Below are 13,776 nucleotides of genomic sequence, written 5' to 3' on the forward strand. Positions count from 1 at the left end.
CTTGCAAACTATTACAGACTGTATCCATGGTAACAGTGTTTGAGGAAACATGTAAAATGTCTGTCAGAACATTCTGAAAGAAAGATCTGTACATTGACAACAGTTATACCTGTACTCGTGCTTGATTACAGTAGACTGTATCTATGGCAACACTGTTTGAGGAAAATTAGCATGTGTTTCTGCAGCACAGACACATAGATCTTTCTTAGATAAGTGATGATTTCCGTGACAACATTTTGCTGTAGTTTAGAAAGATTTTGATACATCTGGCGTAGCAACCAGGTTAAAATATGTGTAAATACAAAAAATTCAAGTAATTTAATTCAACTTAAATGTATTTCTTTGTACAAATCATTTGTGGACATTTTGATATGCTTTACACTCCAAATCATTTCTCTTGATATTTACTGTTTGCAAATTCTGATCAAACATACCAAGTATACAGCATATCAGATGGCCTGTAGATTTCAGCAAAATTCATTCTGTTTTGGCAAAAACGTTAAACACTCATTCTAGATATTTTTAGCGAACGAAAGTTCAAAAATTGTGCACAATTAAGTTCTTGTGGTATCAACTTTTCCTGTTGTCAGATATAAAGTTTTGTAACAGTTTTTCTGTCTGTGGGACAAACAGCCTGTCAGTTTTCACAGCAAAAGTGTCACTTTTAGTTGTAGCAGTCAACCATGACCTTGCATAGGTCAATGTCACTAACTTTTGATTTGTCCAGATCACAGGGTTGAAATCTCAGTAATTAGAGAAAACGTAATTAACGATAGGATTGAGTGGAAATTTTTAAAAATCAGTCCAAGCTGTTGTTGTATCATAGTTGTTGTTCCAAAACAAAATTACATGTATGCTGTTTCCAAACCATTCTTTTGAAACAGACAAAGCGTACCAGTGAAATTTGTGAGCTCTCTGAGATAGGGAACAAATTGCATCTCAGGTGTGGCTGATGTCAGTGTTGTTGCAATTATGTACAGTAGTTGGATACACATGATCAATCACTTTTCACACAAATGTTTAATTTCCTGGTATTGAAATATTTGAGGGTATTTACATACACATTGTGCATCTCTCAGTTGAAAGCACTCTTTTGTAACCTAGATTGGATATATAGTTTTACACTCTCTTGTCTACCCTAGCGGACTTTTAAGCCGGAGTTGTGTCAGGTATGTTTTCAATTATAGTATAGTTTATGAATAAATTACAGGTGTGTGAATTGTGCTGTGTGTATTGATACGATAAGTACACTTCTTATTGCATTCTGAAATGTCACAGAGACTATGAAACTTTACGAGCAGTAGGAGTGCTCAATTAAAAGAAGGGAGATGCTCAGCTGGGCATCCTACATGCAAATTTCATAATTTTGTCAATATTAATTTTCTCCTGTATCATGTCATTTTGAAGCTGTGCTACAGTTGTTTGCTGCAGTTGCTTTAGAATTAAGTTCCTTGTTTACGTATGGAGGGTCCAACGTTTGTAAAACACGTTGAGAGACATTCTAAGTATACTCAGAGTAAGTTTAGTTATGGACAAAAAGTCTCCCATGAAGATATACAACAATACCTTTGTTTTACTGTTGGTTAAAGTGATCAATCAATCAATCAGCTTTTATTTGCCCAATTTAGCAAATAATACAAATTATGACATTAACAATAGATGTAATGGTTGGGTTATGCAAATAGAAAATGGCTACTTATTCCATTCCCGTACTTAAAACAATAACATTGCATTCTTTAACTGTAGCCATCTCAGTTTCTTTGATTTTCTAAACAGCTTTATTAACACGTTGTCACAAAAAACACTTTTGGAAACTCGGTTTTGTGCTGTTATGAATTTTACATGTCAATTATTTGATGAAATTATAATTCCACATGTAATGAAAATGAGTAGAAAAACTCACCAAAGTTATGAGGATTCTGGCATTTGATTGTAATCTAGTCGCAATAAGTGGGAAATTGATGGTTTTTTTCATCGCAGTTGAAAGTTAATGAGTCTGTGTATCATGGTTTGACGTTTCAGGTACTTAGACAGTAGACATGTTCTACCTGAGTGTGCTTAGGACTTTTTCAGTGACCAGAGCTGAATGTAGTGTCACGACCCTACCTGTTTCTCATCCATCCACAGTGTGTTTATCAGGTAAAAAAAAGGAAAAAAGCATTAGGCAAACTAGATGAAAAAATTTGCTTCACTTTGGCTGTTTTGTGTGACTGTCGTTGGCGCTTAAAAAAGTAATGTATAGTAAACCTTTGTACATGGAAATTAATGTGCTTTACTTGTGGTGGTTATGAAAACGTATGAAAGAAACAGTTCTGGGACCACTTAGGCTGGCGTCATCAGTGTGACAGCTGATGGACAATGTAAAAGAAAATCAATGAGAGAAAATTGTACCCACGAAACATGCAAGTCTGACTTAAGATAGCTGTACAGATGAAGTCCTGCCATTTTACCACATTTCGTAATTAATATCAGAGTATTTTTAACTAACATGCCTTCTAAAAATTTTCCTTTTTTGTTGTTGACTGTGACGGTGGTCAGTTGTTTAAGATTTGTAAATCTTTTTTTTTTAAATGAAGTTGTAAATTAAGATTAATTTAGGGCAGACTCAGAGTTTAAGTGATCTGACCACAAGGACTTTGAACTGTTAAGAAAGGGAACTCCTTGAAAGTCCCATTATATGCCAATCTTGACAACCCTTGAGTCGTGACTGACTTGTTACAGGGATTTATAGAGTTTACAAACCAAATTGCATTTTATTTGTAATTTTGAAAAGTTACAGTTATCATTTCTTCCACTTTCCAAACTTTTTTGTACAAATAGAAATCAAATTATGAATTATGGGTAATTCACACAACAATTTTGATTTTGATTGAGTAAAATTTTGGCTGATGTACCGAGCGTTTGTTGGTAGTTTTCATGTGAAAGTGAGTTTTCAAAAAAAAACATCACTTGCAAGCCCATATATTTCACTGACATGTGTACAGTGTGGTACTGTGAATATGACATAAACACTACTGTCATGAAAGGATGTATCAGCAGACCAGTACAAAACAGTGGTAACATACATGTATGAATTTCAGCACAATCTGCAAATTACATGCACCGTCTAGAAAGGGAATTTTGACAAAGAATAATTTGAAACTTGCTGGTCTCAAGGTAGACAATGTGTAGGTTTGGATACTTAAAATTTTTCCACAATTTTCTTTTGTTCACATACATGTAATACAGATAGATGACACACACACACACACACACACACACACACACATATATATATATATATATATATATATATATATATATATATATATATATATATATATATATATATATATATATATATATATATATATATATATATATAATATAGATATGTGTGTGTGTGTGTGTGTGTGTGTGTGTGTTTGTGTGTGTATAGATATAGATGTAGATGTGAAATCAGCATTAAGATTGATCACTTTTCTCTACCCACAATGCATTTTGATACTTACATTAAGGTGACAGGTTGTCCAAGTTCAAATTTTGAATCTTAATTTATTGTACAAATTTGACAAGTGAATTTACTCGATAACATCTTGCACATTTTTAAAAATGTCCTTGCTGCTTGTATTCTTATAAAGTACTGGTAAGAGCTTAAAGGTGGTAAAACAAATTCATCAACTGGTTTCGTCATGCGAAATTACCTGTATGTGATTCTGTAACACAAAATAGAAACAAGTATTTTTTTGAAATGTCGATGATTAATTTATTGAGTCTGTAGGATACCTCCCATCAAGGTAACGTGCACTGGCAGAGTATAAGTAGGTCAGTAAAGCGTACTATTCGGAACATGCCCTTCAGTGTCAAAGCCTTGCCACCTGTCATAAAAGAGTTGAAGTCTTGTGAATTGAGATGGATGGTTTTCAACTTCGTTACAGTAGCTAAAATAAAACCAATAATGTAATATCTGTCTCCTCTGTATTTACTCATTGGTAGCTGTTTCTATTTGATATCTGAGTTGTGGCAACTTCACAAAGCAGTGTTTGAAAGTGTTTATTCAGAAGACTTACCAAGGAAAGTTATATGAACACCGCAAAGAAATTTCTATATCTTTAGTAATACAGCTGGTTTTTCATTTCTTTTGAAATCATGAAGATTTAACCCGCAGGCTGATCCACATGCACAAAATTTGGTATAAACTTTTGAAAATACGATATGATTAAATTATCACATCAAATCGAAATGAATGTCGTACAAGCAGTTACAAAAGTGTTTTTCTCAAATGTAAGTTTATAGAAATGATTGCATTTTAGAAAGGTATTAGATTTAAGTCAGCAGTTCACTTATATTTTAATTTATACAACGCCATCGTGTTGGAAGGAAAAGTATGTCACATTTGTTCTTTAACTAATCATAGACAGTATCTAGTGGATCATACAGTGTTGTTTTCTCTACGAAATTTGAAGATACTTGAGAAAATGAGCACAGAGTAACGTTTGATTATCTTCAGTTTTTTAGCGGAAAAAAACCCCAGTGTATTTCAATCCATGGAGATGGAGTAATGGGGAGATAAGTATTGTTTGCCAGGTTCCATCTTTTATAGCAGTTTAGGGTAATCCCTGTCATTTACATGGCTATCACAACCTATCCTGACAAAGCAGGCCTGTACACATATTCTATCAGTAAATGTGCTCCCAAATCACATCTTGTTGATCCGCTGAATATTCCCTGGATATCAGCAATCTCAGCGGGACTAGAACATTCCGTCTTTCTCGTTAAAGTTGTTAACTGAATGCCAGGGTCTTTTCATTTGTCTTGTCAACATTTCGCAAAGTTTCTGGAATGACAATGGGCAAAAAAATGCATTAGCTGGCCAGGACGTCAACATGGTAAATTTAGACAAAGAAAAAGGCATTGTTCTTTGCCATTGTGAAATCCCAGCTGGGTTACGTCAGTTCTGCTCAGGTGTGCAATGGACAAAAATTGGCAAAAATCCAACCAGGTAAACGTCAGGGGGGAGTATGCTTTTCCTCGGATCTTTTTAGAAAAACTTTGGCAGGGACACTCAGGGTCTTGGCTGAACTACGTAGTCTGACTTCAAGGCATTGATATTTGTCGAGTAAATACATGTGGATTGTAGGATGCGTGTGTCATGTTTGTGAAATAACATTGACTGCAGAGGAAGTTGAAGAAAAAGATCTGTTTGAACCGTATGTCCTTGCCTTGGGGGGTGTAGTTCACCCAAAATGGCTTTCAAACATGGTTACTCAACAAGCCTCTTGAATTTCAGTTGCTACGGACGCCACAAAGAACAATAGCAGGTATCTGATAGGACTGGATTTGTGTGTTTATATACACATTTCTCTGTGCTCTGTGCAGTTTATACATAACAGCAATTTCAACCCTACCTCTCTCTGCTAAGACTAGGACATCAAAAATTAGTCCCTAGATTGATGTCTGAATTGGTTCAGTATTTGCAAAAAATTCCAATACTTTGGTTGATATACGATTAAAGGTTTCGTGTAGTGTGTGCAGAGCGTGAAGTCACTTGGTCTCATATAATTTACACGACTCCTTGTGTGTAGATTTGTAGCCTGCATTGACTTTCAGAGGCACCCACAATGCACAGGGCAACAGTGTTGGGAAAGCACATCCCAATATTGGTCTAACCTTTCTCAGCATTCATTATCTGTCAGTACTATGGTAGAGAATTACAGTCCACCTGTTGTACGATGGATTTGAATGGCTCTATTACCATGCAATGGTTTCTGTCAAGTTTTATGTGAGCTAGTACACTCCTTATCCCTTTGAATTTCTGAACTAACTCTGTGAGTCAGTTAAGTAATTCCCCCCCCCCCCCCCAACCCCCCAAAAAAGGAAATAAAGTAAGAATTTTTATTGCATTAAACAGAACAGTTTTGAGTCTATGGCACATCCTGAGTTCACAGGATACATTGGTGTATTAACCCTTTGAGCGCCAAAGTCAATTTTTGCCACCTTTTGGAAAATATATTTTCCAATTTTTTTCTGAGTTTTTTCCAAATTTCAAAAACAGTAGGAAATGAAAAGTGGCGTCAATTTGGTTGAAATTGTCAAAAAATACAAAAAATTCATATAAAAATTGTTGAAATTTTGCACTAAAATTTTGGTGGGAATATTGAAAGCACTGAAATGGTTATTAATCTTTTACAATGCATTGCCCCTGTAGCTGGCTATAATGTAGCATCATGCTGTACAGTATGAGAGAAACTTTCCAGACATTGGAATGTACATCTGTCCATCCATTTCTCAATTTAAAGTCATTCACATGGCTCAATACTTTAGCATATATATTGACATGACGTTCAAAATCAAGATCATACAATACATTTATCTGTATTGCCATATACCGTACTCGTCCGAGTATAAGCCCCGGTTTGGCAACACTAAACAGCTGTAAAACTAGGGGAGGGGCTTATACTCGAGCAACCCCATGTTATCTGGCATGGACGCATAATTTATGCTAATTTTATGCACGATTTTTTTCAAACCACCTCGATCTTTCTATCGCTTTCAAAATCGACTTACACATCCAAAGAAACTGATTGTACAATCTCTGAACACAGAAGGACATTTTGGTGAAATTCAGCATCAAAAAACCCCCAAACTTGAAACAAAGACGTCATGTATGCTGCTGATCAACAGTAATGTGAACAGGCATGCATTGCTTCACAGAAAGGCAACTCAATATTCCAGTATCAAACTGTCTACATCTTGTGAAAACAACAACATAGCAGTGAAAATTGTAATAGTCACCAGGAAAAGTCTTCACAAATGAAAGGATAATTGCTTCAAACAAAAGAAACTGCATGTTTCAAGCATGAAAACATCGTGGCTGTGCATGAAAATGAACAATGGCCGACGTGAGTGAGACTATTCTATTTTGGCGACGGGGTGAGTAGGGTCAAAGAATCAAGATAGTACTGGGAAAACGTGTCATTTTCCATACGATGCTGTCAAGGGAACTCCAGTTTCCATTGTTTTAACATCATTTAATGGTTTCTTTATTATCTAAAAGTAATTTTGCCAAGTTAAATGACCAAATATACTCTCCTAACCTTTCTGTATTTGAGTTACAGTAGGGTAGGGGCTTATACACGGATGTAATGCATTTTCTAAAATCCTCTGAAATCAGTAGGGGGGCTTATACACGAGCAGGGGCTTATACTCGGACGAGTACGGTATCATCAATACTATCAATCTAAGCTGTCAGCAATACAGAATAAAATCATCACATTGCTCCCTGAGGATTTTCAGTCCAGTTTATTATAAGCCTTTTATTAAAACTGCAGGATAAACCTCTGGCGTGTTGTACAAGTTGATAAGACAACTCCAGATTGTGGAACATTCTACTTCTAGCAGGGAGGTCTGCCTACCTTAACTATAATGATCAACAGTGGAAATTCGAATTTTAAAACCATGTGCGACTAGCATGCATGTTTCTCAGATCATAGCAGCCAGCCGATTGTTATAGTTCAGGAATCTCTTCAGACATTCATCACAGTAAAACAAAGCATTAAACAGAGCAAATAATCAGTAAATATTTCTTTTATTCTGTGGTTAGCAACCTGATAACCGCAGCTCTGTTGGTAACCCTCACCTGACAAAGAGTTTCAGGTATTGTACAGAAAGAAAAATATGTACAGTGACAGCAATGTTCAAAGTTTTTGTGATTTTTGAAAAAAGAAACATAATTGTTAATGATCAAGAACTTTCCGCTGCTCAAGTTCAGGTGTTCTATTGCATAGATGTAGAAAATAACTAGCAGCTGGCAAAAACAACCAGTGTCAGCTAAAATTTGCAAGCTGTGAAAAATGAGTTTCATAAAAATTTACGGCATTTTGCACGAACATAATGTACTCCAACACTAACTGCTTAAACTTTTATTTTTGCCACCAGTAACCAAAATTTTCTACGTCCCTATATTGCTTTGCGTAGTAAATTTTTAAAATTCGAAGTAGAATTTGCTTTATATTCATTCAAAGTATTGTCATCTATCAAGATGTGTTGGAATAGCCTGCTTCAGTGGTTTTATTTTGAAACTGACAGTTTTCTAAGTGTCATCACAATTAAAAAACTCAACAGTTCTACAACACTTGTGTCACCTGTCTGACCTGTTCAATCCCAATGCCCTGTAAAGAGCCCCTGCCACTCATTCTTGATGACAGTGGGTTTTGGCAAAACCATGGTGGTGAAGGGGTTAAGAGTTTCTGACAAAGAGGAGGTACTCTCTCCTCAGTGTTTACAAACAAAACTTCAACAGTTGTTGAAAGGTGTACAACACTTACGAACTGAATGGAAGAACAGAGTCTGAGCTTTCCAACCTCTTTCATGTACTATCAAATTTGTAGAGTGACATGGGCATTTTATTTTTCCATCAATTTAAGTTATGATTATGACAAAATAGAAAATGTGATTGGTATCAAATGTCAGAAGAAGTAGTCAGGAAATAATCCCGAAAGTCTCATCAGTTTGGTCTTTTCCAACCAAACAGATCACCAGAGACATCTTAAAATTCTAGAAAATGTAAAAAAAAGTTTATGGACATACCAGTATTACTGAAAAAATCCAGGAAAGTTATGTGGACTAAATTTTGGGTTTCAGATTACTTCAGTGTAATTCCCAGGTAAGAGAATTTTCTCTAAGCTGAACATGAGACAAAAGTAAGATTTTTTTTACTTATCGTCTTAAGATGGGGAGGGAACATCCTGTGATTCTAGTGCCTCGCCATTTCTTTGATAAAGATCAGTTTTCTGAAACTTTGCCAGCATCTTCTAGTTGCTTTCCACTTGTCAACCAATCAGAATTGTACTTGGGACGAAACATGTTAGCATACAAGAAGATTATGCAAATGCTGATGATTGTGGAAACAATTGGCAATTATTGTCGTGTGTTTTCAGTTGTTTGAATTCTTTGAACTCTTACCGAGGCGTATAATGGCGTAGTAATTGGTGTGCTTTTCAGATTACAATTGTGCAGGTTTTTGCTTTTTGCCGACAATTGAGGCATGAACGCTACATTCAGTGTTCGGGAACATGTTCAAAATTGACTGTCTGAGTACTGCATTGATTGATCCACTTTCTGACAACAATCCAGCAAAGTGTCACCCATTATGCTCTCGTCTGATAGGAGAAAAAATTTATTCCGTCTCATATCTTTTTGCCAACAAGGAGACACTTTCGAAACAATGAAACTGCAGTGCCTTTATTTTCAGAAAAAAAGCTCTGCCATTTGAAGTATTTGTTTTCCTGTAATTTTTGTTTGTTTTTATTTCGTTTTTCATCACTGTTTGAAAGGTGAAGCCTTCAAAGCTTATTAAAGAATAGGTTAATCCGTAACAGTCAATTTAAAAGCGTGCTGTTGCGCTTGAAATTGTCAGTAAGTCCGATAGCCTGATTGAGACCCTGTGTGTTTTTTTTTGTGTCATGTTTGATGCAAGATTGCTCTCGAAAAAGTATCCAGTGATAAGACTGACAATGCGACTCAAATACCGAACACTGCTAGCCTGTATTTCTTTGATTAGTGGTGTATGAGGGTTTTCCCGATGAGTGGCTCAGTTATCTTGTGTACAATATTTCAGCCTTGATTAGAATCCTGGCTTCATTCTTGTGCCGAAGCCCATGATTAATTTGTCAACACTGAGGGCTGACTGTATATATGAAGTCGGAATTATTGCTTTGTTTACGCCGTCATAGCAACACTTCAGGAGTGGTGTTGCCGTGTTTCAAATCAATGAGGGTGACCAATTTTTTTTGAAAAAAAAAAACCTTTGAACCGAGTGTAGCTGCTGTAGCAAAATGGAGGATGTGGCTGTCAAGTCAGACGCAAGCCCCGTGATTGAAGCTAAATCAGGGGCTGGTTCAATCCGTGGTAAGGGACCGACCTGAATTTTGTCTGAATCTTTCTGTGGAATGCCAATGGTTGATTATCAGGTAGCTTATCTTAACATGTCATCTTTTTTTAATGTTCTTACGCCTTCGCAGGCACAGCTACTTACTATGACATAGACACCGGCAAGACAGGGACTCTGTACAGCAGCAACAACAACAAAAAAAAGAAGCCCAGCCAAACCACCGAGAAGAAGAAGAAGAAAATGGACGGCTCTGAGGCAGACGGAGAGTGGAGTGAGGGCGACAACGAAGAAGAACTGGTCATCGGTTCAGGTGGGAAGGAAACTATAAATATTTCACTTTTCTGCAAGTTTGGGCAGAGTGGGGTGATTATAAGTCAGACAACTGTAACAGGTGGTGTCATGCTATTAGTGACAGAAGACAATTTTTTTTTACCCAGGAAAGTTATAGACATATTGATCGTTCATAAGTTTGGTGTGAATTTTATTGCAAGGAGTGGCAGGAATTTCGTTCTGCTTGTAGCAATTATATTAATCCTGATTACACAGTGGGTCAAGATTGTTCCTATTTGAGATTGTGGGTTTTGTTTTTTTTATTTTTGGAAGTTTGCCCAGAATTTAGTTGTAATGCCTGGAGTCATACAAAGCAAATGTGCTAGGTTCTATGTGGTTTGACCTCCATTAAACACCCAAATGAAATATTTAAGCGTTCTGTCAAATCTCTTAATCGTCGGTGTATCACCGGGGAGTTGATTTTTTTTTCTTGTTGGAGCCTTGAGTAGTGCTACCTGACAAGTCAGCCGTAGCTCAGTAGTAGTAAAACATGTGTGTACATGTACATGAACTGACTCATTGTTTGCACAAAGTGTGATATTTTGAATCCCCCTGCACGGCCAAAGCCATGGGTCAAAGTCTTAGCTTTGACCCGTCTTGCCGTATCTGGTATCTTACTTGTCATACATCGCCAAAAACTGCTAGGAGACGCTGTGTTTGACAAGTTCTGCACAGTACAGGCAGCATTATGGTATAAAACTGTTGTACGATTTGAACAAATTGTGCATTCCTTTGCACGTGTTGGAGTATTTTCAAACAAATTAATATCATACATCACTTCAAACAAGACACTCTGTCTAAGTTTTATCCAGAAACACATAGGTTACAACTGTATCTGAACTTCGATAGTCAGAAAATAGACACAGAAGTGACTCATAATTTTTGTAAAAGAATGCCCACGGGAAGAAAACACATTGTCTCGTTGAGACTTAAATCACTTCAAGGAAGCACTCCTTCCTGCATATTTTTGGAATTTTTGGTATTCTGCCAAAATTATTGAGACTGGTGTTAACAGCTCAATATATTATACTGGTAACTGAAGAACTGTTGTTCAAACAAGATTTAGGAGATACAACTGTCCAGCTTGTATGTCTTCAAGTTTAAAAAAAATTACAATTTAAATTCTGGTAATCATCCCTGTCATCATTGTTGTAGAACATGAAAAAATCAAACAAACAAAAAATGTAGTTACATGGTTCGTACGTGCACCTATTTAAAAATCATCTTTTAATGTGATTGTCTACTTACTCATTCTTGAAAGTTCAAACTTTGACACTCTTTTCCAATACATCATAAATTAGACTGAACAAAGTACTGCAAATGTGGAAAATTAATTTTTTTGAAAAATTACTCATATTACCAGGTGACGTGTTGAATTATTGTTTAGTGTGTCTTTTTTTTGATGTCTTGATAATTTTGAAAATACAGCATAAAAAAAATAATAAAGCAGTCTTTCATTAGAAAAAGGATCACCTCATATGTAAGGGCCATAAACTGCACTTGCACGATTTTGATCTATATTACATTCTTGTTGAAAAATGAATTCAGGCCCGGACTAGAATTCAAATGTAAACAAAAACAGTGAACTTTGACAGGTATAGACACTGTGATGACAAGCTAAAGACATTTAACAGGTGTTTCAACATGCTTTAGGGAGTAGTACAAGAAACTGGCGTTGATATTAAAAAGCAGAAAGGTTTAGAAAAAAATGATCAAAAATTACAGCTCTGTTAATATTGGGCAGTAGCATCCTATGGAACACTGACATATACATGTATGGCTACTCTAGACTGGATTGAGCAATTTGGTGCCGGACAATTTAATCTCCTTTACAGTGCAAAAAATGCTTCTTGTTGTGTGCCTGAAAAAATGACCGACATAACTTACTTAGTCACTTGCACTTACCGTGTGATCTAATATTTCCACATTTATTTATTGATAAATTTACTTCTTTTTGCTTTCAATCATTGATAGCTCATAATATTTTACCATTAAATTAATTGATTTCTTTAATTTATTGATCAATAACAATATTTCGTCATTGCAGTTTAGTTAACTTTTAGATTTGGTTTAGATAAAAGGAAAATCTGGCACAGATTGTAATTGTATGATGTTAATTCTGGACTGGGAAAATTTATAGGTGAGATGACACCTAAATTTGTGTACCAGCATCATTGGGATGTAAATATTTGACAAATGTAGGTTGTTGCGCACAGTTTCGATTCTTAGCAATTCTAAAGTGCAATGAGATAAGCTTGACAAATGTACACAGAAAAAAATTGCCATGGCTTACATGACTTTTATGTTATCATGCAAATTACACACAAAAAATGTATTTATTTTTTTCTCTTCATGGTTTTCTGTTTTTGGTTCAGTCACTGTCATGTTCTGGGAGCTTTAACAGATTTTTGAGGCCAATTTATCACCATGGTGATGGGTGATGGTGAGTGCAAAGGTTATGGGTTGACGTCATCTACACTGTTGATGATGTGGATAGATGAGTTGTAAAATATCAAACTTTACTTTTAAAACTGAATTATGACAACAGACTGCGCAAGGAATGGACTTACAAATTGCATAAAGGTAGTTCTTGCTTTGATAATGAAAGACTTAAACTTTCTTCAAGCAAACTTTCAACCATTCTCTTTCAAAAGACAAGAATAAAAATTCAGGGTCACCATGCAAATTTTGGTACTAGGGAAACAAATTACCTTAAATTTACCGATGTTTGCATTTCAAAATGGCCGCCATCCCTATGTTATCTCTATGGGAAAATAAAATTCCTGATTTTCACTAAACTAAGCAGATGAAAACTTTATTTATTTCATAAGCTTCAAAATGAGCCCCCACAAGTTGTAGGCAAAAAGAACATTGTAATAGTTTGAGAGTCTGAATATCTGTCCCGAGGCACATTCTAACCTAAAGTATTCGTGTAGTGTTGGTAGTCTCCCCGTTTGAAGTGGCTTTATGTCTGTCCCTACAAAAGTCTCTGACTAAACCTAAGCAAACAAAAGAAAAGTCATCTATATGTGCCAGTGTTTTGGGGAGTTGTGTTCTGTTTATATTGTAAATTCATCCCCCCTAATTCAATGAATTACTAGTGTACATATAAATTTGAAGTAAACAAAACCACAGCACATACTAAAATAGAAACCCTAGAAAACACTGGAATGCTGTCGCCTTTGTTGCAAATTGTAGTATCAGGGTTTGATAATATTGATTCTTAGGGTGAAAAATAGAAAGCACAAAAATATGGATTCTGGCTTCAAAATACGACACTTGCACATTATTGCAATGGTAGTGATAGTGTTAACTATGCTGACAGTGGTTGTGGCACCAAAGGAGGGGAACAATGATGATGACCAGGATGATGATTTTAGTAGTGATGTTGAGAATATTGATGATAAGGATAATACCTATGATGGTATCGATGATGATGATGATGATGATGTTGATGATGACAATAATGATGATGATGATAAAGATGACTAATGATGACGATAAGGTGATGGTGATGGATACGTTGATGATGATGATGATGACGATGATGATGATGATGATGACGATGATGATGA

At 35.8% G+C, this 13,776-nt stretch overlaps 1 protein-coding gene across 18 annotated transcripts in view; it reads left to right on the plus strand.

Annotated features, from left to right (window-relative positions):
- LOC139145032 (golgin subfamily A member 6-like protein 25) overlaps positions 1 to 13,776 on the plus strand; it is a 170,981-nt gene that overhangs the window by 67,551 nt on the left and 89,654 nt on the right. For 13 of the 18 annotated variants that reach the window (XM_070715944.1, XM_070715942.1, XM_070715949.1 and 10 more), the window contains one exon: positions 10,002 to 10,181. In XM_070715944.1, coding sequence (XP_070572045.1) covers positions 10,002 to 10,181 — 180 coding nt within the window. Of the gene's footprint in view, positions 1 to 9,759; positions 9,889 to 10,001; positions 10,182 to 13,776 lie in introns of those variants that run through there. The other 5 variants (XM_070715932.1, XM_070715936.1, XM_070715937.1 and 2 more) reach the window with 3 other exon arrangements.

Source organism: Ptychodera flava, chromosome 12, assembly GCF_041260155.1.
Source record: "Ptychodera flava strain L36383 chromosome 12, AS_Pfla_20210202, whole genome shotgun sequence".
Taxonomy (NCBI): domain Eukaryota; kingdom Metazoa; phylum Hemichordata; class Enteropneusta; family Ptychoderidae; genus Ptychodera; species Ptychodera flava.